At 43.3% G+C, this 23,119-nt stretch overlaps 2 protein-coding genes across 4 annotated transcripts in view; both read right to left on the bottom strand.

Annotated features, from left to right (window-relative positions):
- Positions 1 to 2,885, bottom strand: part of LOC311105462 (alpha-actinin-4-like) — a 36,927-nt gene extending 34,042 nt beyond the window's left edge. For 2 of the 3 annotated variants that reach the window (XM_084147622.1, XM_084147621.1), the window contains exon 1: positions 2,545 to 2,869. In XM_084147622.1, coding sequence (XP_084003748.1) covers positions 2,545 to 2,679 — 135 coding nt within the window. In that variant the 5' untranslated portion in view covers positions 2,680 to 2,869. Of the gene's footprint in view, positions 1 to 2,544 lie in introns of all 3 variants that reach the window. The other variant, XR_014610259.1, reaches the window with a different exon arrangement.
- Positions 2,886 to 5,144: 2,259 nt separating this feature from the next.
- On the bottom strand, positions 5,145 to 22,850 carry LOC311106275 (calpain-9-like). Its single transcript, XM_084148562.1, has 20 exons — positions 22,342 to 22,850; positions 21,122 to 21,191; positions 18,609 to 18,727; positions 18,239 to 18,372; positions 17,758 to 17,929; positions 17,465 to 17,536; positions 17,178 to 17,269; positions 17,010 to 17,084; positions 16,702 to 16,865; positions 16,367 to 16,524; positions 15,962 to 16,170; positions 15,217 to 15,259; positions 15,028 to 15,102; positions 14,889 to 14,949; positions 14,493 to 14,557; positions 6,473 to 6,541; positions 6,080 to 6,158; positions 5,776 to 5,892; positions 5,448 to 5,506; positions 5,145 to 5,257 (listed from the first exon to the last, which is right to left on the bottom strand). Exons 1-20 carry the CDS (start codon positions 22,588 to 22,590, stop codon positions 5,231 to 5,233), a joined length of 2,109 nt encoding a protein of 702 aa, XP_084004688.1. The 5' UTR covers positions 22,591 to 22,850; the 3' UTR covers positions 5,145 to 5,230.
- Positions 22,851 to 23,119: the final 269 nt, after the last annotated feature.

Consider the following 23,119-nt stretch of genomic DNA (forward strand, 5'->3'; position numbering starts at 1 on the left):
TCTATGCAAGTCAGGGCACTGTGGCATGGGTGAGTCTGGTTAGGAGAGAATGAGCATTTCTCTTGGTGGGGCTAAGTTGTAAAAGACTATCAACAACAATCACAGTCACGCAAACAGGCAGGTACTTTGATAGTGCAGTGAGTATAGGGAAATGAGGAGCAATAAAAATTCCCACTGATCATAAACATATGTTAAACTGAATAATGTGAGACGAGACCATATCCAAACAGTGTACGAAAAAGTGTTGCCATCACATCAGACTGACAGTGGTTGAGTTTTGGGTGGTTTTTACCATTTTCCACATATTTGGTGGCTGAATGCCCTTTGCTTTGAAGTAGGTAGGCTAACTGACATCCCAATACATTTGCATGGACACAGATGGTATGGCAACTGCTCGGCCTCCAACCGCAAGGCACTACAGAGGGTAGTGCGTACGGCCCGGTACATCACCGGGGCCAAGCTTCCTGCCATCCTGGACCTCTATACCAGGCGGTGTCAGAGGAAGGCCCTAAAAATGGTCAAAGACTCCAGCTACCCTAGTCATAGACTGTTCTCTCTGCTACCGCACGGCAAGCGGTACCAGAACGCCATGTCTAGGTCCAAGAGGCTTCTAAACAGCTTCTACCCCCAAGCCATAAGACTCCTGAACATCTAATCAAATGGCTACCCAGACTATTTGCATTGCTTTTACACTGCTACTACTCTCTGTTTATTATCTATGCATAGTCACTTTAATAACTCTACCTACACGTACATATTACCTCAATTACCTCGACTAACCGGTGCCCCCGCACATTGACTCGGTACCGGTACCCCCTGTATATAGCCTCGCTATTGTTATTTTTACTACTGCTCTTTAATTATTTGTTACTTTTATTTTGTATTATGTTGTGTTTTTTTGTGTGTTAAAAAAAAAACTGCATTGTTGGTTAAGGGCTTGTAAGTAAGCATTTCACTGTAAGGTTGTATTTGGCGCATGTGACAAATTAAATTTGATTTGATTCCAACATTGCCCCTGAAGTATTGCAATAAAACAGAAAGAATGCCCTTTCACAGAATGTTGTGTATTACAACATGTCTCGGCATGCGGTTGACTTTTGGCATTAGGTTGGACTTAATTACACGTTTCTCAAGCTGAAATAGAGCTCTCTGAAGTTTGTTAAATTGTAACCAGTGTATTAAACTGGACTAGACTGAGCATTACGAAACTTGGGTGTTGGAAAAAACACGTAGGCTATTAATTGACAATTGACTTTCTTTTGACATTAGCACTTAGTCCATACCCTTGTTTAGTGCCTCCACTTGAAGTCTGATTTCCACATATATACAGTAGGCCTAATTACATAGGCTACATTAAGTACAGAATCATTGGTGGGAGGCATTCAATAACTTTATGCAATAACTGGCACAGCAGCGTGAAAAACGCCACAGGAATTTGCCCTTTGTTCCCCGTCGACTTTTCTGAAATAAATGTCCTGTCTATGAATGTCACGCCTCCCCAATGCCCAGTCCAATCAAACTCCCTGTTGAATTTCAGTAGCCAGTGTTTCTTATCCCATGCATTTAAGGATACACATGTTAAATGTGTTACAAAAATCTATACATATTTTAGTCACCGGTGTTGATTTCAGGACAGAAGCCCCTATTGCCTGCGTTTGTAAGCCATCTGAGTCATATTTGTTAATCATTGATTATTCTTGTTCCTGTGAGGAAACTTTGGCCTCCCTTTATAGGCAAACATATTTAGAGGAACGACATACATCGAGGGTAAAGCTGAACGCATGGTTGAGCTATCAATTAGTTGAATGAATAATGCTGACAGTCAAAACGCTGAGTAATGATGGGCTGTAATCTAATGCTCGGTGTGATGTCACTCCACTAAAAAGAATGCAAATCATTTTGACAGCGAGGTGTAGCAATACACACCCTCAATCATTCCAGACTGTTAAGCAACGTTGCTTCAAATTATCCTCATTCCATATTTCACAGTTCTAGGGCTTGATCATAGCTACAAGTGCGCGAGCATTAAAGGATTAAGACAAGTCTAAAAACCTCTAAAATATTTTCAGCTGTAAAAAGTGGCCTGCTGCTGCGACAGAAAGTAGATTCCAAAAAACAAGAGAATTCAGCAGTGTTTTATCTGCTTCGACCCAGAACATCTGATAGCACTTTTAGGACACCATTTCTTATACTATTTTTGACTCGCATCGAAATTATGCCTATAGCCATCTTGAAAAATTGCAGAAATATCGACTGGAAAATAAACCAGGCTAACATAAGCGCCAGAACTAGATGGGCTAAGTTACAATGTTTCATTCCAATAAAAAAATCACCGCTGTCCTCAGTCGACTGCGAAAATACCGGTTGCGGTCGAAATTACGCATGTGGAAAGATTTGTATAGCACATTTCTTGTTTGACATATACCATATCGACACAGGAAAGTTCGTTACATTGAGTTGGTATAAAATGTCGTTGTTTTATAGATGCAGCGGCAAGGCAACCAGGGCCCAAATTCAGTCCCCGACCTCTCCCTGCCATTTTACCTTTCTTTGCTGTTTCTCCCAGGCCGGGTCCAGCAGCAGGTCCCGGTCCCAGTCATTTTCTTGTTCTCTTGGGTCCATGTAAACCGCTGGTCCTCCAGACGATGCTTGATTATTAGAAGAGTGATAATCTACCATAGTCAGATAGCTAATAATTTGCCGGTCTATCTAAGACTATCGAACGAGAAATAAAAGGGAATGTGACCCAGTTGCGGCAACTCTCTTTGCTTTTAATGTTCGGTCAGGTAATATCCGGTCTATATACTGACAATACTCGCTAAAAGAATGCTTAATCTCCACCCAAGGAGGGAATGGTGTGGTCGAAAGCAAATAGCCGCTCCTACAAAGCTTGAGTAGGTTACCAGGCCCAAATAGCTCATGAATATTCAGTGACCTGCTTATTATTCATGAGCTGTGTAAATCCTGCCCCCGAAAGGCTGAGAACACATAATTTAGTAGTAGACTATAGCCTACTGAAAGTATTGTTCTAACAAGTATCATGCCTGATATGTCGCCTAATGTCTTTGTAAAGTAGCCTAAATCATTACAGATGGAAGTCTGCGCATGTTGCTAAATATATCATTGCAACATTGTATAAAAATGTAGATGCAACTTATGTTGTCCCCTTGAAACGATACAATGTTAAAAAAAATAAGAAATGCACAAATGGATTTGTAGCCAGTATAGACAGAATTACGAATTTTGAGCTCTATACTTCAATAGTTCTGATAACTACTACTTGTATAATATCCATAGAATATTAAAGTAACTGTCCAGTGAACATGTCACTGTTAACTCATATCCAAATAATGTTGTTGACTCATCTTATACTGGTATGTGGCCAAAGCATAAATTGGAGAAAAAACACTTACAAAAACCCACCTCAAACTTGTATTTCAAAAATGCTTGCTATTTCCTAATAGAGGATGATGTCATGAGGAGGATTGGCTGGCCAATCAGCGGTCTACTCACAGTAATATGTTTTAACAACCAGTATATGCCCTCACCATTCTGTTGGGGTATGCCCACACCATTCCAACACAGAAAAGCTGGTTTTTAACATACCTAATTTTAAAGAAAATTGGAAGGAAAACTATTTCACTCATATTGTAATTAATTCTAGGTAATATTTAATATAAATCTGGACAGTTACTTTAAGCACAAGCTACACACTACACAGGGCCATATATTAGTCTAAATATATAACTCTGCACAGGGGCGCTTTCAGCAGGATGCAACATTTTGGAACGTTCAGATAGAAATACGACATACGCTATGTAGAACACACATGCCTCTCTTACATGTATAATAAGGAATCGCGTCAGCTTTATTCATGCCATTTCTATGTGCAACATTCTACAATGTTTCTTCTTCTTGCGAGACACGAATCAGATGGAGCCTATAACAAGACCCACCCATTTGATGTAATATTAATGAGGACATGCTACACCATGAATCATTTAGCCAGTGAGCCCATTGGTATTGTTACTCTACTCAGATTTTTGTTGTCCCCTCATGGAGAGCCTACGCCACCTCACTGGTGCCCAAACCAATAGTCTTACATGCAGGTGCATCGAAACCAAAAACGCATGAAACTAACTTAGGCCTATGCTTTTGTTTGAAAGCTTGTCGTGTGTAAATTGGCTTATATTTACCATTCAAACTTGATAGGCTGGGTCTGACTGACATGCCCAGACACTACATTAAGTAGGTCACACTCCAACTGTGTGTCCATGCCAATAATCATCAGCGAGGCCCGACATACCATATTTAATTTAATTTTTAATATTTAATTATGGCAGGCCGCCCTTGCCCTCTTTAATGTTTTGTGATGTTTTCATGACTGCCACATAGTGCCACATTCCTAATCGTTATCTGATATACAGAAATCCCATGGGCATTGGACGCCATTGCCATTACTATAAGGCATCATTGTGGTGTGTACAATGTCACGGTTAAATGATTACACATCAAACCGTCATATCCATTTTTTCATGAATTCTATTTCATTGTAATGACAGTTATGCCTATATTTGGCAACTCCTTTTTCAAAAAGCCCCGAAGTCAGCCTGTTTCAGGTGACGCTAATACATAGGGAAAATGACAATTAATTCAAGGTGTGCATCTACATCTGTTATTCTTTGATCATGTTTATTGATCTTAATTTCAGTTATTCTAGATGTGTTGAGAGGAGTACAAAATGAGCAGATGTACTTCTTCAAGCTCATTTTTTGGCTTCTGAAATCAGGCCGAGTTATTTAACACAAGCGTATTAACGGCACAACAGGAAATTACTTAGTCCCTCTGTGTCTGGTATGTGCTTTTTTGACTATTCATATATCAAGACTGTCCATAGAGTGCGAAGCTTCAAATCAGATATTTTCTCATACCAAAAGTCAAGGTCTCTCTGCAGAACATAAATGTTTAAAAACATTCAGTGTCCAAGTCCTCTTCTCTACACTTACTCAGTCTGCTGAAAAGGAGGCAACAGAAAGTTAAACAGAATGACAGCATGCACTTAGTTGCTATGATGACGTAGCATTGTTATGGAATGACTCAAATCTGATGCACAAATAATTGAAAGTCTTTCTTGCAAAAATAAATCTACTGTAACTTTTTATTTAAAACAATGCTGCAACAAAAACCAGTTGAACCTGCGGAGGAGGGGTTGAAATCCAGTGAGAACGGGTCAGTTGTACATCGTAATGTGGAGCCACTACAACCAGAAAAAAGGGTGAGACACAACAAATCAATATTTAATTAAATGGATGTCCAGGCCATTATGGATGTGTGATCATATGCAAAAGCTGCTTTTTCATTCATTTTAAATCTGTCATATTCTGCATGTTTACTAGGCTGTGAGAAAAATAGTATGTTTTGATAATCTGTGTCCTGTGTGCTTTTACCTGTCTGTAGCTGACTGATATGGTCCCCATTCCCACAATGTCATAGGCTTGAAATGTATCTGTGAATGGAGCGAACATGATGAATTAGACCAATTAGCCTACATACAAATACACATCCACCCCCCACACACAACAACATTTTGCTCTTCCATGCTGATTATTATTATTATGATATTTTTTTCCTAAGTGCACCCCAAAAGTAACACATTTCAGTCTTTCTTCTATTTCTCGTCACCCATTTTAAATCCCACATCAATCAGTCTTCCTAAATTCCTATTTTCAGCCCTTGTTGGACCACACCCTACTCTCCACCTCTGCCCTCCCTTACGGATCATGCTGTCCAGTTTCATCAGCAGGTAAAGGAAACCGGGGTAACTGATCGTCATGTCTGGCTCCGTGTAGCGCAGGCCGATCAGCTGAAGGACGAAGTCATCCACCTGCATGCCTAGACCAGACCAGACGAGCACAGATCAACTCATGTTCAACCACATCCCCTACTGTTTTAGCAGTGTAAATGCTGTTGGCATGCTGTTCATATGGACCAATCGGGACTGAACATTGAGAGTGGTGTTTTGGCGCCCCCTAAAAGGCACCAATGGAAGTTCTGTCATTATATCATAAGTGTGTCCTACCTGCAGCATTCAAGGCTGGTGAGACTTCAGGGTACTCCAGCAACTGGGATTTGTTTATGTCAAACGTCATGAATATATCCTGTTGTTAAGTGGAAGATCAAGACCAGCATGACTGAATAATTTCAGACAAATATAATTCAATCACTTCAGATGCATCGGAACGGGTCAAATTATTATTGAATTAGTGCAGTCACACATGATTGAGTCAGAAAAGTCACAAATTACAGATCACTATTATATTTCCTTTAGCCAACCATAATTAGACTTCAAAGACACAAATCATGCTTTAGCCAGTCAAACTACTGCCCAATCTTCTCATCATATTGAAAGAACAGAATGATTGAAACTGTAACCCTTCCACTGACAGACGGCTTAGTATGGTTTAGACCTTACCGTCCATTTCCTGATCTTGTCCCACAGTGCCTGGAACCCCTGCCAGTCTAGTTGAGCTAACCCCCGTCTCTGGGTTGCCACTGCAGTCAAGGAAATGGTCCATCAAAAATGCATGGAAAAATTAAGCTCTTGGTAAATCAGCAGACCAAATGAGGTCATGGTGGACAAGTTACCCTACCTTTGTATGTCTATGTACATACATAACATTACACAGCCCTTTTTTTGGGAGCTACGATCTTCAAACAGTCGGCCTAGCCGAGACTCGAACCCCCATTGCCAGGGGGTATATGTGAGCTTAGACCACTACACCAGACTCTGGCATACATTTAACCTGCAGTGCCTTGCAAAAGTATTCATCCCCCTTGGTGTTTTTCCTATTTTGTTTCATTACAACCTGTAATTTAAATAGATTTTTATTTGGATTTCATGTAATGGACATACACAAAATATTCCAAATTGGTGAAGTGAAATGGAAAAAAATAACTTGTTTAAAAAATAAATAACGGAAAAGTGGTGCGTCCATATGTATTCACTCCCTTTGCTATGAAGCCCCTAAATAAGATCTGGCGCACCCAATTACCTTCAGAAGTCACATAATTAGTTAAATAAAGTCCACCTGTGTGCAATCTAAGTGTCACATGATCTGTCACATGACCTCAGTATACAGTGAGGGAAAAAAAGTATTTGATCCCCTGCTGATTTTGTACGTTTGCCCACTGACAAAGACATGATCAGTCTATAATTCTAATGGTAGGTTTATTTGAACAGTGAGAGACAGAATAACAACAAAAATATCCAGATAAACGCATGTCAAAAATGTTATAAATTGATTTGCATTTTAATGAGGGAAATAAGTATTTGACCCCTCTGCAAAACATGACTTAGTACTTGGTGGCAAAACCCTTGTTGGCAATCACAGAGGTCAGATGTTTCTTGTAGTTGGCCACCCGGTTTGCACACATCTAAGGAGGGATTTTGTTCCACTCCTCTTTGCAGATCTTCTCCAAGTCATTAAGATTTCGAGGCTGATGTTTGGCAACTCGAACCTTCAGCTCCCTCCACAGATTTTCTATGGGATTAAGGTCTGGAGACTGGCTAGGCCACTCCAGGACTTTAATGTGCTTCTTGTTGAGCCACTCCTTTGTTGCCTTGGCCTTGTGTTTTGGGTCATTGTCATGCTGGAATACCCATCCACGACCCATTTTCAATGCCCTGGCTGAGGAAAGGAGGTTCTCATCCAAGATTTGACGGTACATGGCCCCATCCATTGTAACTTTGATGCAGTGAAGTTGTCCTGTCCCCTTAGCAGAAAAACACCCCCAAAAGCGTAATGTTTCCACCTCCATGTTTGACGGTGGGGATGGTGTTCTTGGGGTCATATGCAGCATTCCTCCTCCTCCAAACACGGCGAGTTGAGTTGATGCCAAAGAGCTCGATTTTGGTCTCATCTGACCACAAGACTTTCACCCAGTTCTCCTCTGAATCATTCAGATGTTCATTGGCAAACTTCAGACGGCCCTGTATATGTGCTTTCTTGAGTAGGGGGACCTTGCAGGCGCTGCAGGATTTCAGTCCTTCACGGCATAGTGCGTTACCAATTGTTTTCTTGATGACTATGGTCCCAGCTGCCTTGAGATCATTGACAAGATCCTCCCATGTAGTTCTGGGCTGATTCCTCACCGTTCTCATGATCATTGCAACTCCACGAGGTGAGATCTTGTATGGAGCCCCAGGCCGAGGGAGATTGACAGTTATTTTGTGTTTCTTCCATTTGTGAATAATCGCACCAACTGTTGTCACCTTCTCACCAAGCTGCTTGGCAATGGTCTTGTAGCCCATTCCAGCCTTGTGTAGGTCTACAATCTTGTCCCTGACATCCTTGGAGAGCTCTTTGGTCTTGGCCATGGTGGAGAGTTTGGAATCTGATTGATTGATTGCTTCTGTGGACAGGTGTCTTTTATACAGGTAACAAGCTGAGATTAGGAGCACTCCCTTTAAGAGTGTGCTCCTAATCTCAGCTCGTTACCTGTATAAAAGACACCTGGGAGCCAGAAATCTTTCTGATTGAGAGGGGGTCAAATACTTATTTCCCTCATTAAAATGCAAATCAATTTATAACATTTTTGACATGCGTTTTTCTGGATTTCTTTGTTGTTATTCTGTCTCTCACGGTTCAAATAAACCTACCATTAAAATTATAGACTGATAATTATTTGTCAGTGGGCAAACGTACAAAATCAGCAGGGGATCAAATACTTTTTTCCCCTCACTGTATATACAGTGGGAAAAAAAAGTATTTAGTCAGCCACCAATTGTGCAAGTTCTCCCACTTAAAAAGATGGGAGAGGCCTGTAATTTCCATCATAGGTACACGTCAACTATGACAGACAAAATGAGAAAAAAAATCCAGAAAATCACATTGTAGGATTTTTAATGAATTTATTTGCAAATTATGGTGGAAAATAAGTATTTGGTCAATAACAAAAGTTTCTCAATACTTTGTTATATACCCTTTGTTGGCAATGACACAGGTCAAACGTTTTCTGTAAGTCTTCTCAAGGTTTTCACACACTGTTGCTGGTATTTTGGCCCATTCCTCCATGCAGATCTCCTCTAGAGCAGTGATGTTTTGGGGCTGTCGCTGGGCAACACAGACTTTCAACTCCCTCCAAAGATTTTCTATGGGGTTGAGATCTGGAGACTGGCTAGGCCACTCCAGGACCTTGAAATGTTTCTTACGAAGCCACTCCTTTGTTGCCCGGGCGGTGTGTTTGGGATCATTGTCATGCTGAAAGACCCAGCCACATTTCATCTTCAATGCCCTTGCTGATGGAAGGAGGTTTTCACTCAAAATCTCACGATACATGGCCCCATTCATTCTTTCCTTTACACGGATCAGTCGTCCTGGTCCCTTTGCAGAACAACAGCCCCAAAGCATGATGTTTCCACCCCCATGCTTCACAGTAGGTATGGTGTTCTTTGGATGCAACTCAGCATTCTTTGTCCTCCAAACACGACGAGTTGAGTTTTTACCAAAAAGTTCTATTTTGGTTTCATCTGACCATATGACATTCTCCCAATCCTCTTCTGGATCATCCAAATGCACTCTAGCAAACTTCAGACGGGCCTGAACATGTACTGGCTTAAGCAGGGGGACACGTCTTTCACTGCAGGATTTGAGTCCCTGGCGGCGTAGTGTGTTACTGATGGTAGGCTTTGTTACTTTGGTCCCAGCTCTCTGCAGGTCATTCACTAGGTCCCCCCGTGTGGTTCTGGGATTTTTGCTCACCGTTCTTGTGATCATTTTGACCCCACGGGGTGAGATCTTGCGTGGAGCCCCAGATCGAGGGAGATTATCAGTGGTCTTGTATGTCTTCCATTTCCTAATAATTGCTCCCACAGTTGATTTCTTCAAACCAAGCTGCTTACCTATTGCAGATTCAGTCTTCCCAGCCTGGTGCAGGTCTACAATTTTGTTTCTGGTGTCCTTTGACAGCTCTTTGGTCTTGGCCATAGTGGAGTTTGGAGTGTGACTGTTTGAGGTTGTGGACAGGTGTCTTTTATACTGATAACAAGTTCAAACAGGTGCCATTAATACAGGTAACGAGTGGAGGACAGAGGAGCCTCTTAAAGAAGAAGTTACAGGTCTGTGAGAGCCAGAAATCTTGCTTGTTTGTAGGTGAACAAATACTTATTTTCCACCATAATTTGCAAATAAATTCATTAAAAATCCTACAATGTGATTTTCTGGAATTTTTTTCCTCAATTTGTCTGTCATAGTTGACGTGTACCTATGATGAAAATTACAGGCCTCTCTCATCTTTTTAAGTGGGAGAACATGCACAATTAGTGGCTGACTAAATACTTTTTCCCCCCACTGTATATACCTGTTCTGAAAGGCCCCAGAGTCTGCAACACCACTTAGCAAAGGGCATCACCAAGCAAGCGGCACCATGAAGACCAAGGGGCTCTCCAAACAGGTCAGGGACAAAGTTGTGGCGAAGTACAGATCAGGGTTGGGTTATAAAAAAATATCCATAACTTTGAACATCCCACGGAGCACCATTAAATCCATTATCCTCCTGAGACCCAGCCCATTGACTTATGTCCACTGTAGTGGACATTTGAGTTTCATCCCTCTTCTTGGAATCTTTTGTGCAAGTCTCTTAATTCCTGATGTACTGTACAGAGGACATCCTGGGCTTTTCAGTGATATGTCATTTGATTGGCTGGGAGGCCGGGAACCGCCTCTATCTTTCCTTTCAAAATGGACGGCATAGGAACAAGCACATTTTATGGAAAGATGAGAGGTAAGTCAAATATTGTTTGTCTATGGTTTTGTTACTATGATAATCATATATTTTCTTGTTCATTAAGGTGTTAGGAATCATATATTTAGTTCTGATAGCAACTAAATTATGTATCTTTTGAAAGATTTGCCATTTTATGAATGTCAATTATAGTGGACATCAGGACTATCTTCATGTAAATAATGACTCCACATTGTCGTAGGAAACAGAACTGAAGCAGAAAGAATTCTTTACCGAATAGTCGAGGGAGATTCAGATTTGGAGTTGTCAGATGATGAGAGAGATGAGGATAAGTTTCAACCAGTGATACAAAACGGTGATGAAGAAGAGGAAGACAATGCAGAAGGCTCAGTTGAAGGGACAGATGCAGACACAGACACAGATACAGACAGGGATGAACAGGAAACTCGTCGCCCTCTGTGGGCCAGGAGTAACATGTATGTTTGATGCAGTTCCACAATTTTAAATTCAGCTGCATTGAGTATTTAAACTGTTATTACTTATCATTTATTATTCTTTTTTCCTTCATATCAGATTTGCACCTGTGTTACCTGGGCTTCCTGTGTGTCAAGATGACCCTACAACACGTGCAGACTGGAGTCCAATTGAATACTTTTCACAGTACATTGACAACAAGGTCTTTGAAGATTTGGCAACATACACAAATCAAAGAGAGCTGCAAATCAAAGGAGTGTGCATGAACACCACGCCACAAGAAATAAAAATCTTCTTGGGCATTTCAGTCCACATGGCCTGCCTTGGCTATCCCAGAATTAAAATGTTTTGGGCCAACAAAACTAAAGTGCCAGTCATAAGTAGCAAAATGACTAGGGATAGATTCTTCAGGATAAGAAATTCCCTCAAGATTGTCAATGACCTGGCTGTAACAGAGGAAACAAAGAAGGCAGATATTCTTTGGAAAGTCAGGCCAATACTCGATCGTGTGCGCCAAGGCTGTCTCAGCCTTGCAAAGCCAGAAAGGGTCTGCACAAATCATCCCATTCACAGGCCGTTGTCCAGTCAGGCAATATGTTCCCGGCAAGCCAAACCCTACTGGCCTAAAGGTCTTTGTCCTTGCATCCCCAAATGGTCTGATGCTTGATTTTGAAGTCTACCAAGGGAAGAATACCTTTACAGTCCAAAGGTTAGGAGTTGGAGCTGCAGCAGTTCTACGCATGGTTGAATCTGTTCCAACAGGAAGCCACATATTCTTTGACAGGTACTTCACAACCATAGATCTATTGGATGCATTGCTGGCAAAGGGCCTTCCTGCAACTGGAACTATAATGAAGAACCGTGTCCCAAAGCTGTGCCAGCTGCCAGTAGACAAACAGTTGAAAAAAGAGGGGAGAGGAACATCAGTGTCAGTGGCCAGAAAGAGTCCTGAGCTGGCCATCACAAAATGGTTCGACAACAAACCAGTGCTCATGGCATCCACTGTACATGGGAAAGACCCAGAAGACATCTGTACCAGATGGTCCCAGAAAGAAAAGCACCTGGTCCAGGTTAGAAGACCAGCAGTAATTAAGCAGTATAATGATAACATGGGTGGCGTAGATCTTTGTGATCGCATGCTTAGCTTCTATCGTATGTCAAGCAGGACCAAGAAGTGGACATCGCGCGTGATCAGTCACTTCTTTGATGTTGCCATCACCAACTCCTGGATACAATACCAGTCTGACAGCAAAGCTCTGCACAGACCATCCAAGAACACACATCAGTACCTGGACTTCAAACTACTCCTAGCTGAGGAGCTGTTGGAGAGTCCGGAACTGGAAAACAGCTGTGAAGAGAGTGAGGATGAGTATGAGCCACCATCTAAAATGAGGATCCCACAACCAGAGCCATCTGTGCGCAGACTAGGAGCCATGCACATGCCTGAGATGATGGATACCAAGCATGCAGAAAGATGCAGAAATAAGGGCTGCAAGAGCAAGACGTACATGAGATGTACCAAATGCAAGATGTTCCTCTGCATTACCAAAAAGAGAAATTGCTTCCAGGACTTTCACCACTAACAAAGAAAATACTAAGAACAAAATGAAGAGTGAAGGAAAAAGCTAGATTGGATTCAGTTTGACAGAAGGAAAAAATCCAAAATAAATCTGTTACACATTAGTTATATGTTCATTGTTCAAATAACACTGAAAGGATTCAAGGGGACCAATCAAAGGATATGGACATAACAAAGTGTTAAGCTTTAATAGTAAAGCTATCCTTGCGAAATGTAAGGAAAATGATTCAAGAATGATTAATGTGTATTGTATAATCAAAATGTCTGTATTCTTGGATAATAATCAATCTACAGCCCAAAATGTATGTATTCTTAGTTCATAAAAACTCTGTAATCTGTAAGAACTCTGTAAAAATGTGTATCTACCAAATGTGTCTCTTTTCGTACTCAAATGATCCTGTTGTCCACTACAGTGGACATGCTGTAAAATAAAAAATAAAAATAAAAATTAAAATGTGGAAATTGTAGGATGCTTTTTTTAACCCTAAACAGTTATTGAATCACAAAAAATATGATTAGGAAAAACAATATTTTCCTTGGTTCTCAGGATTATTAAGAAAATGGAAAGAATATGGCACCACAACAAACCTGCCAAGAGAGGGCCGCCCACCAAAACTCACGGACCAGGCAAGGAGGGCATTAATCAGAGGCAACAAAGAGACCAAAGATAACCCTAAAGGAGCTGCAAAGCTCCACAGCGGAGAATGGAGTATCTGTCCATAGGACCACTTTAAGCTGTACACTCCACAGAGCTGGGCTTTATGGAAGAGTGGTCAGAAAAGAGCCATTGCTTAAAGAAAAAAATTTGCAAACACGTTTGGTGTTCACCAAAAGGCATGTGGGAGACTCCCAAAACATATGGAAGAAGGTACTCTGGTCAGATGAGACTAAAATTGAGCTTTTTGGCCATCAAGGAAAACATGTCTGGCGCAAACCCAACACCTCTCATCACCTCGAGAACACCATCAATGTTTTTCATCGGCAGGGACTGGGAAACTGGTCAGAATTGAAGGAATGATGGATGGCGCTAAATACAGGGAAATTCTTGAGGGAAACCTGTTTCAGTCTTCCAGAGATTTGAGACTGGGACGGAGGTTCACCTTCCAGCAGGACAATGACCCTAAGCATACTGCTAAAGCAACACTCAAGTGGTTTAAGGGGAAACATTTAAATGTCTTGGAATGGCCTAGTCAAAGCCCAGACCTCAATCCAATTGAGAATCTGTGGTATGACTTAAAGATTGCTGTACACCAGCAGAACCCATCCAACTTGAAGGAGCTGGTTTGCCTTGAAGAATGGGCAAAAATCCCAGTGGCTATATGTGCCAAGCTTATAGAGACATACCCCAAGAGACCTGCAGCTGTAATTGCTGCAAAATGGGGGGGGGGGGGGGGGGGGGTCTCTTATTTCTCGTTTGTTTCACAAGAAAACATATTGTGCATCTTCAAAGTGGTAGGCATGTTGTGTAAATCAATTGATACAACCCCCCCCCCCCCCCCCCCCCCAAAAAATAATTTTAATTCCAGGTTGTAAGGCAACAAAACAGGAAAAATGCCAAGGGGGGTGAATACTTTTGCAAGCCACTGTATATTAACATGGTTATTGATCTATATACTACTGACCATATAGCCATGCTGAGACACGATGCACACTATTTGAGACAGACATGTATTTCTTTCCCCAAGAGAAAGGATACATCCATGAGGACCACAAAGCTCTTGCAGTGCTCCAGGACCAGCATCTTCTCGCTCCCCGCCAGCACTGCAGGCCACAGCCCAGGAAGAGAGCAGGAAGCCACACAGACAAAACGTACGTTAGGAACAGTTAAGACTTCCTCCTGCAGTGACGTCACTACTTCCTGAATGTTCCCACAGTGGTTATGGCTTATGGAAGACTACTAAATCAGTAGAGGGATTCGTACAGTTTTCCAGAATTTCCCAGATGCATGTTGGCGAGGCAATGGCTACTGGTTGACAGTTGCCATTGTAACAAGCTGTTGTAAAGGGGAAGTGTGTACAAGGTAATCAAAGGTGTGTCTTAGCTCCCATTTTTTAGGGAAGATAGCTGTCCATGTTTGGAGCCAGACCCTTACCTCCGCCTTTTATGGCCTCGGTAAGCAGGTTGAGAAGCTCCAAAGGTCGACACTCCCCTTTCTGTTGGGAGGTTAGAAAATAAGTTTAGAAAGTAAATATTACAGATCTTAGGCTAGAATGGTGGTGGCGTTATCTCACCTTGTTGCTGTGCTTCTTAAAGAGCTGTCGTGTGGCTTCAGGAGAGGGCAGAGCTGACAGGTGTGGAAAGGAGGGCTGCCAGTGAAACACACAGGATCATCCATTTAGTCATATCACAAACACTCATACTAATGGAAACAGGTGGTGATGGATTGTGGATACTTTGGACTTCAATGCCATGACTTCTACCTGTGTGGGAGAGTTTTCTTCAGTTCCGGGCTTCTCAGCTGGCCTGCAAACACAAAGAAAATACAGAATCATACGGTTTAACTTGAAAAACATACTTTTTAATTGGTGGATAACAAACATATACACTGAGTGTACAAAACATTAGGAACATCTTCCTAATATTGAGTTGCACCCCCTTTTTCCCTCAGAACAGCCTCAATTTGCCGGGGTATGGTGTCAAAAGCGTTCCACAGGGATGCTGGCCCAGGTTGACTCCAATGCTTCCCACAGTTGTGTCACGTTGGCTGGAAGTCCTTTGAGTGGTGGACCATTCTTGATACACACAGGAAACCGATGAGTGTGAAAAACCCGGCAGTGAAGCAGTTCTTGACACACTCAAACCGGAGCGCCAGGCACCTACTACCATACCCCGTTGAAAGGCACTTAAATCTTTAGCTTTGCCCATTCACCCACTGAATGGCACACATACACAATCCATGTCTCAATTGTCTCAAGGCTTAAAAATCCTTCTTTAACCGGTCTCCTCGACTTCATCTACACTGACTGAAGTGGATTTAACAAGTGACATCAATAAGGGATCATAGTTTTCACCTGGTCAGTTTGTCAAGGAAAGAGCAGGTGTTCCTCATGTTTTGTAAACTCAGTGTAATTTAGAGAGCCTTTTCTTGACCTAGTGCCGTGAAACTTTAACATTTATCATAGGTATCTCTTCCTCCAACCTCCAGTCATGGACTGGTCCACTCACGTTGCATCGTTGCCCTTTTCTGTCAACACCCGCAGGATGAACTCTCCCTGCTGATTGGTCTCCGCGGTGGAGGGGATGATGACATAATGGCCGGGCGCCAGGCGACCGCGAATCACCACCTCTGTTCGCTGGGCGTAACCCTGGGTGCTGATGAGTGGGCGAAGCAAGCTCAGGTCCAGAGAGGACAGGTAAGCGCACTCTGAGCGTGCCTGGGAAGAGAGGGGTAGGTATTGTAGGGTGTACACACACATTTCCACACTGAGAAAAATTCTGCCACACTCAAATATTCCCTCACTTCTTCCCCTCTCATATTTAGTGTGGCTCATTTAAATCTACTCTGGTTGTATTTCCTGTTGGGTGTGTTTGTGAACATGTGCATACATTCATGTGCAGGTGTGTGTGTACCTTGTAGATATCCAGGCCGATGCCCAGGTGGACTCCTCTGAGTCTCTGGTGCTTCTGCATGAGGGCCACCAGGAAGGAACAGGTCAGCTCAGGGTCACTGGGGTCATCGTCCTCCTCCAGCAGGGTCAAGTGGAACTGAGGGTTCTGCCAGAACCAGCCTAGACACACACACATATATCCAGTACATAAAGATGTACAATACTTAATATTTATGTACAATAAACACATGGATATCAATCTATTCTTCTCTGATTATGTATGAGTGAAAATTATTTTTGTCATAGTTGTGGTGTGTGTGTGTGTGTGTGGGTCAGTAGGATTGTGCCTTTTCTTACCCCCTCTGGGAGAACCCCCGGCAGAGATGTGTGGTACCCATCTCCCATGATGCATTGTGCAGTTCCATGGTCTCTGTGTGGCGCCCGGCTTGCTCAGGGTCTCCTCACTCAGGTGACACACCTCCATCGACTCGAAGTTCTGACGGAAGTCTGACACCGCCATCCTGAGAGCGAGGGAGAGGGAGAGAAGGGGGGAGAGACAAGACAGAGAGTAAAGAGAGAGAAAGAGAGAGAGGTTATTAATATATGAGAACAGGTGAAGTATGGAGGCACAAAGTGAGAGTCTATGAAGAGAGAGGTCCACTTACCAGAACTCCCCGTCCTCCTTCTGAACCCTGTCCAGACGCTTCTGCTCCTCCTCACGGACATGACTCCACTCAGGCCTGTGGACAGACAAACACACTGTGAGGAACCTGCCCCAAACACACACACACACACAGACACAGTGGTAATGGTTTGATTAATAGCTAGCTAACCCATTCATGTCACTCCAGGGTCCCTCCCACTCTGTCTTTCCCCAGGGGTTGTGAACACGGACCAGCTCCACAGTCTCATACTTTTTCTTCACCTGAGGGAGTGGAAGAGACAGAGTCACCCAACCTGAAAACCTATTTGACTATTAAATACAGGAAACCCAACACCACTGAATGTGTGCAGGTTTTGGCCGGCGGCTTTTGGATACTATTGGCCTTGGTGTGCAGTCGTGAATCTGAGAGTGAATTTGACAACAGTGCTTAGTATCCAGCAGAGGGGGTAGTCTTACCTTTTCAAACCCCGTTACAGAGTAGGCATGTCTGAACAGGATTCCAAACCCATTTCTCTGCTCAAGAGGGCCCTGTGGGAAAACCAACCCAGACACACACAACATCATTTATGTTCATGTGTAAGCAAAGTAGAACAGAAGGTTATACCACCGTATTCTGTGGGTTTGAATCATAATACACATAGAAAGGTTACGCACACAAAAGAAATGTCCATCAGAAAGATGAGCTTGGCACCTACGTTTCATCACTACGTCCCCTGTAACTTCCCCAGAAACGGTACACACACACACACCTGGCAGTTGGCACAGTTGATGAGGGCTCCCTTGGCCAGAAGGGGCTTGAGGAAGGCTGCCAGGTCCTTGGGCAGAGAAGCCACAGTCAGCACCTCCGTCACGCCCCCTGTCATGTCCACCATGGCCTCGTGGGGGAAGCCCATGTTCAGGGCCTGATAGCCCCCCTTCAGTCTGACAGAGAGGGTGAATCACAACAGGTAAGTTCCGAGGTCAGAGTCCAGAGCAGCATTCCAGTGCAGTGGACAAACTGGTACGTCCTGGTATTATCAACTTTAGCCTTATGCAACTTCAAAACCACATGCAAAAGGAGGTAATTACACTGACAAGATAGAATGACATTGAGATACAGTTCTAGACAAACACAGAGTTAAAAGATCAAATAATTTGCTTCTGCATCCAGAAGTGTGTGTGTGACAGGATAGCAGAAAAAAACCAGCATGCATAGAACACCAGAGATCGCACAGACAGACAGACACTGACTTGGCGTAGGCCTTCTCCAACAGAGCGCTCCAGAACTCTCTTTTCTCTGAGGAGCAAAGGTAGATCAGCTTGCCCTTTTGCGTAGGCAGCAGGTCATCAACCTTCACCTTCACCCACTCACCGTACTGCCAGAACTACAGACAGACACACACACACACACACACACACACACACACACACACACACACACACACACACACACACACACACACACACACAGGTATTAATTGTAATCTCAGAGATGGGCATCAACCAACTCCAACTAAATAGTAATTCACCCATATCTCCTATTTACAGGAGTGCAAATTCAACAACCCCTTGATAAATACTGTACAGCCTAATATGGTGTGTTTAATGTCCTGAGGCTGACCTGGAAATAAAAGCTGCCGTTGTAACCCTCCTGGAAGCTCTGTCCCATGGGCACCACTCGCTCCAACAGCTGGCGATGCAGGGAGAGGGATGCCACCGCAGACAGGAACCAGCAGTCACCTAATCAACAGAGAGCAGGGGAGGACAGAGGGCCAGGTAAAGGAATATTATATATAGATATACACTGCTCAAAAAACACTTAAACAACACAATGTAACTCCAAGTCAATCACACTTCTGTGAAATCAAACTGTCCACTTAGGAAGCAACACTGATTGACAATACATTTCACATGCTGTTGTGCAAATGGAATAGACAACAGGTGGAAATTATAGGCAATTAGCAAGACACCCCCAATAAAGGACTGGTTTTGCAGGTGGTGACCACAGACCACTTCTCAGTTCCTATGCTTCCTGGCTGATGTTTTGGTCATTTTTGAATGCTGGCGGTGCATTCACTCTAGTGGTAGCATGAGACTGAGTCTACAACCCACACAAGTGGCTCAGGTAGTGCAGCTCATCCAGGATGGCACATCAATGCAAGCTGTGGCAAGAAGGTTTGCTGTGTCTGTCAGCGTAGTGTCCAGAGCATGGAGGCGCTACCAGGAGACAGGCCAGTACATCAGGAGACGTGGAGGAGGCCAACAACCCAGCAGCAGGACTGCTACCTCCGCCTTTGTGCAAGGAGGAGCACTGCCAGAGCCCTGCAAAATGACCTCCAGCAGGCCACAGATGTGCATGTGTCTGCTCAAACGGTCAGAAACAGACTCCATGAGGGTGGTATGAGGGCCCGACGTCCACAGGTGGGGGTTGTGCTTACAGCCCAACACCGTGCAGGACGTTTGGCATTTGCCAGAGAACACCAAGATTGGCAAATTCGCCACTGGCGCCCTGTGCTCTTCACAGATGAAAGCAGGTTCACACTGAGCACATGTGACAGACGTGACAGAGTCTGGAGACGCCGTGGAGAACGTTCTGCTGCCTGCAACATCCTCCAGCATGACCGGTTTGGCGGTGGGTCAGTCATGGTGTGGGGTGGCATTTCTTTGGGGGGCCGCACAGCCCTCCATGTGCTCGCCAGAGGTAGCCTGACTGCCATTAGGTACCGAGATGAGATCCTCAGACCCCTTGTGAGACCATATGCTGGTGCGGTTGGCCCTGGGTTCCTCCTAATGCAAGACAATGCTAGACCTCATGTGGCTGGAGTGTGTCAGCAGTTCCTGCAAGAGGAAGGCATTGATGCTATGGACTGGCCCGCCCGTTCCCCAGACCTGAATCCAATTGAGCACATCTGGGACATCATGTCTCGCTCCATCCACCAACGCCACGTTGCACCACAGACTGTCCAGGAGTTGGCAGATGCTTTAGTCCAGGTCTGGGAGGAGATCCCTCAGGAGACCATCCGCCACTTCATCAGGAGCATGCCCAGGTGTTGTAGGGAGGTCATACAGGCACGTGGAGGCCACACACACTACTGAGCCTCATTTTGACTTGTTTTAAGGACATTACATCAAAGTTGGATCAGCCTGTAGTGTGGTTTTCCACTTAAATTTTGAGGGTGACTCCAAATCCAGACCTCAATGGGTTGATAAATTTGATTTCCATTGATAATTTGTGTGATTTTGTTGTCAGCACATTCAACTATGTAAAGAAAAAAGTATTTAATAAGATTATTTCATTCATTCAGATCTAGGATGTGTTATTTTAGTGTTCCCTTTATTTTTTTGAGCAGTGTATATCACATTCACTTCACTGGGTAAGTCAAGGGAGAGCATGTTTAGTAGTTTGATGACAGCCACCTGGCGTTTACTGTATAGTAGGTCAGACATACAATTAATTAATGATGTCAATGCCATTCTGTACTCTTGGGTAGAACTTTTCCATCAATGGGAGAAAACTTTGGGTAATAAGGAAACAGATCAACCGTATCCCTGCTTATTGTGGTACTGCAATGGCTGGAAACAAGACTAAGGGCTCTATTCAATCTGTAATGCTTCAGCGTTACAGATTCCACAATAGAAATGTTAAGGTAATTTCCGATTGAGCAGACATATGCAGAGTTTACTGTGAATGCAGCCTCCACTAAAGTCTCCCGAGTGGCGCAGTGGTCTATGGCACTGCATCGCAGTGCTAGCTGTGCCACTAGAGATCCTGGTTCGAATCCAGGCTCTGTCGTAGCCGGCCACGACCGGGAGACCCATGGGGCGGCGCACAATTCGTCCAGGGTAGGGGAGGGAATGGCCGGCAGGGATGTAGAGCATGGCGTTTGCAACACCAGGGTTGTGGGTTCGATTCCGACCAGGGGCCAGTATGAAAAATAAAAAGATAATGTAAGTTGCTCTGGATAAGAGCGTCTGCTAAATGATGTAAATGTAAAGTGGGAACATTGCCTTTAAATTTCAATCACGCTGTAAAGCTAAATTTCCGCGATGCAGATTGAATAGGGCCCTAATATGTTAAGAGGCAGGTGGAAAGCCACTGCTTCGGGCAACATACATACGGCATGTTCCACTTACTCAGAACCCCCTGACACACGTCCATACGTGTTGCTCCATCCACTATGAACTGTGCTGAAGGGAAGATATCCTGGGGAGAGAAAGCAAGACACAACATGCCTCTTAAACGTTTAGCGGAGTTTCCCCTTTACTGGGAAAAATGAAGTGCATAACCACATACCAGGGACATAAATATACTCTGTTTAAGTTATCTAAAGTAGTGGAGACAACTGTTGCTTTTTAAAGTTTGGTTTATTTAATGATTGACTGAACACTACTAGGCTTATGATAGATAAATAAACTGAAAAAAGTGCCTAGATATACAGTGACAGGCATTGTTTACCTAATACTCCATCTTCAATGGAGAGTAACAAAGAAAATACAACATGTATAAGGTAGGTAAGGAGACCTTTGTGTCTTTATGACAAAAAACAGCCAAACAGGCTTGGCTCTATCCAGTCCTGGGATTGGATGTTCACAATGTATGGAAACATTGTTTCAGGGTTGTTTTTTTACATTTAGCCATGACAGTTTGACAATTGGCTAAGCATTCTGATGATAAAATCACTATGACCTAGTCCTGCCCTAATGCAGTAGCCTTCAATCCAGGGCCTGTATTCATAAAGCATTGTGCAAAAGCAGGGGTATTCAACTCTTACCCTACGAGGTCTGGAGCCAGCTGGTTTTCTGTTCTATCTGATCATTATTAGCACCCACCTATGATTGAGTAATCAGGAGCTTGATGCACACCCTGTGGATCAGGGCCAGGATGGAAGAACACTGCCCCAATGTTTCTCACCACCACTTCATTGACATCTGGTTTTGGGTTACAAAAGCTAGGCCCTATACCAAAAATTACCCATCCAACTAATAGAATATGCATCTGTGGGTGTATTGTTATGGCTGTTGTCAGTACAAGTCTGTACATGCATGATTGTTAGCACGTCTATAGGACCTGGAAGAGAAATATATGACACACCCCTCAAAACTTGCATTTGTCATGCATTGAAAATAACTGTCCAGAAGAGACATCCTTCCACTCCTATTGTCAATGCAAAAATATATCACACTCAGTGTATTGCAATTATACATAACATGGTATGTCCGATGGTTTAATTAATACACACTTCTTTTGTAAGACAGATAAGTTTCCATTTAAATTAAGTATTTTCATTTATGAATTGGTATATCTTTTTTTGTGCTTTTTTAATAAAACTTATAACAATGTAATACTTCGCTACCTTTGGTCGTTTCCATTCCATCGCGGGATGAAGACGCATATCTCCCATTGGAAAGTCGTGGTCCACGAACAACCCATCATCCATTGAATTACCGCCGTTATCAGGTTTATGAAGAACTGGAGAAGGCTTGTCAGCGAGAAGTGACGAGAACCACCGTTTGGAGGTAAATGAGCTTCCGAGATCTTCCGTCGTTGCCTCTGCTGTACCTTTTTCTGCGACCGGAGACTCCATGTCATTACTGTCAGTCATACCGTCGCAATTCTTTCTGAATGTCCTTACATAAACTGATGTTTATTGTAGTTAAAATAGTGTGTGCAGCGAAACCCTACAACTTTATAAACGCGATTGCTTTATCCACTTTACATTACTTATCCAGGAGTTACCGTAACAACTTTCCTAGTCTTCTGACTTTTTAGCTTTGAACCGATGTACCTTATCAAATCGCCATTCGCAAACACCCTCAATACCGCACAGTAGCTCACCTGTGCAGCCTGCGAAAATTGAGGAGCGTGCGCACTTTGCAATCTCATGATTCATAAGTCATTGCATGATGCCCCCAAGTCATATTGTGAGAGATTTATTATTCTCATAATTGATGGGATGACTAACTTAGAAAGAATGCATTCTTGACTGGGCTAATGTAGGTTGTGTCACCTGGCAGGCTGTGATTGATGTGAAGAGCTGTTTTGGGGGGTAAGATGAGATAGGGATTTGTGTCTCCAGATACTGGAATATACTGGTTCTTTGTGATCTGTGAACCTTCCTTGGACGTAGGAAT

The sequence above is a fragment of the Coregonus lavaretus genome, assembly GCF_964263955.1.
Source record: "Coregonus lavaretus genome assembly, chromosome: 30".
Classification (NCBI taxonomy): Eukaryota; Metazoa; Chordata; class Actinopteri; order Salmoniformes; family Salmonidae; genus Coregonus; species Coregonus lavaretus.

Bases quoted from the DNA above. Each gene is read 5' to 3' on its own strand.
- LOC311106275 (XM_084148562.1), bottom strand. From the start codon at position 22,590: ATGACTGACAGTAATGACATGGAGTCTCCGGTCGCAGAAAAAGGTACA. The intron at 16,866-17,009 runs GTAAGTGGACCT...CCTCGCTCTCAG, and splicing joins AAGGAGGACGGGGAGTTCTG to GATGGCGGTGTCAGACTTCC. The intron at 6,159-6,472 runs GTAAGGTCTAAA...ACTTAACAACAG, and splicing joins ACAAGATCAGGAAATGGACG to GATATATTCATGACGTTTGA.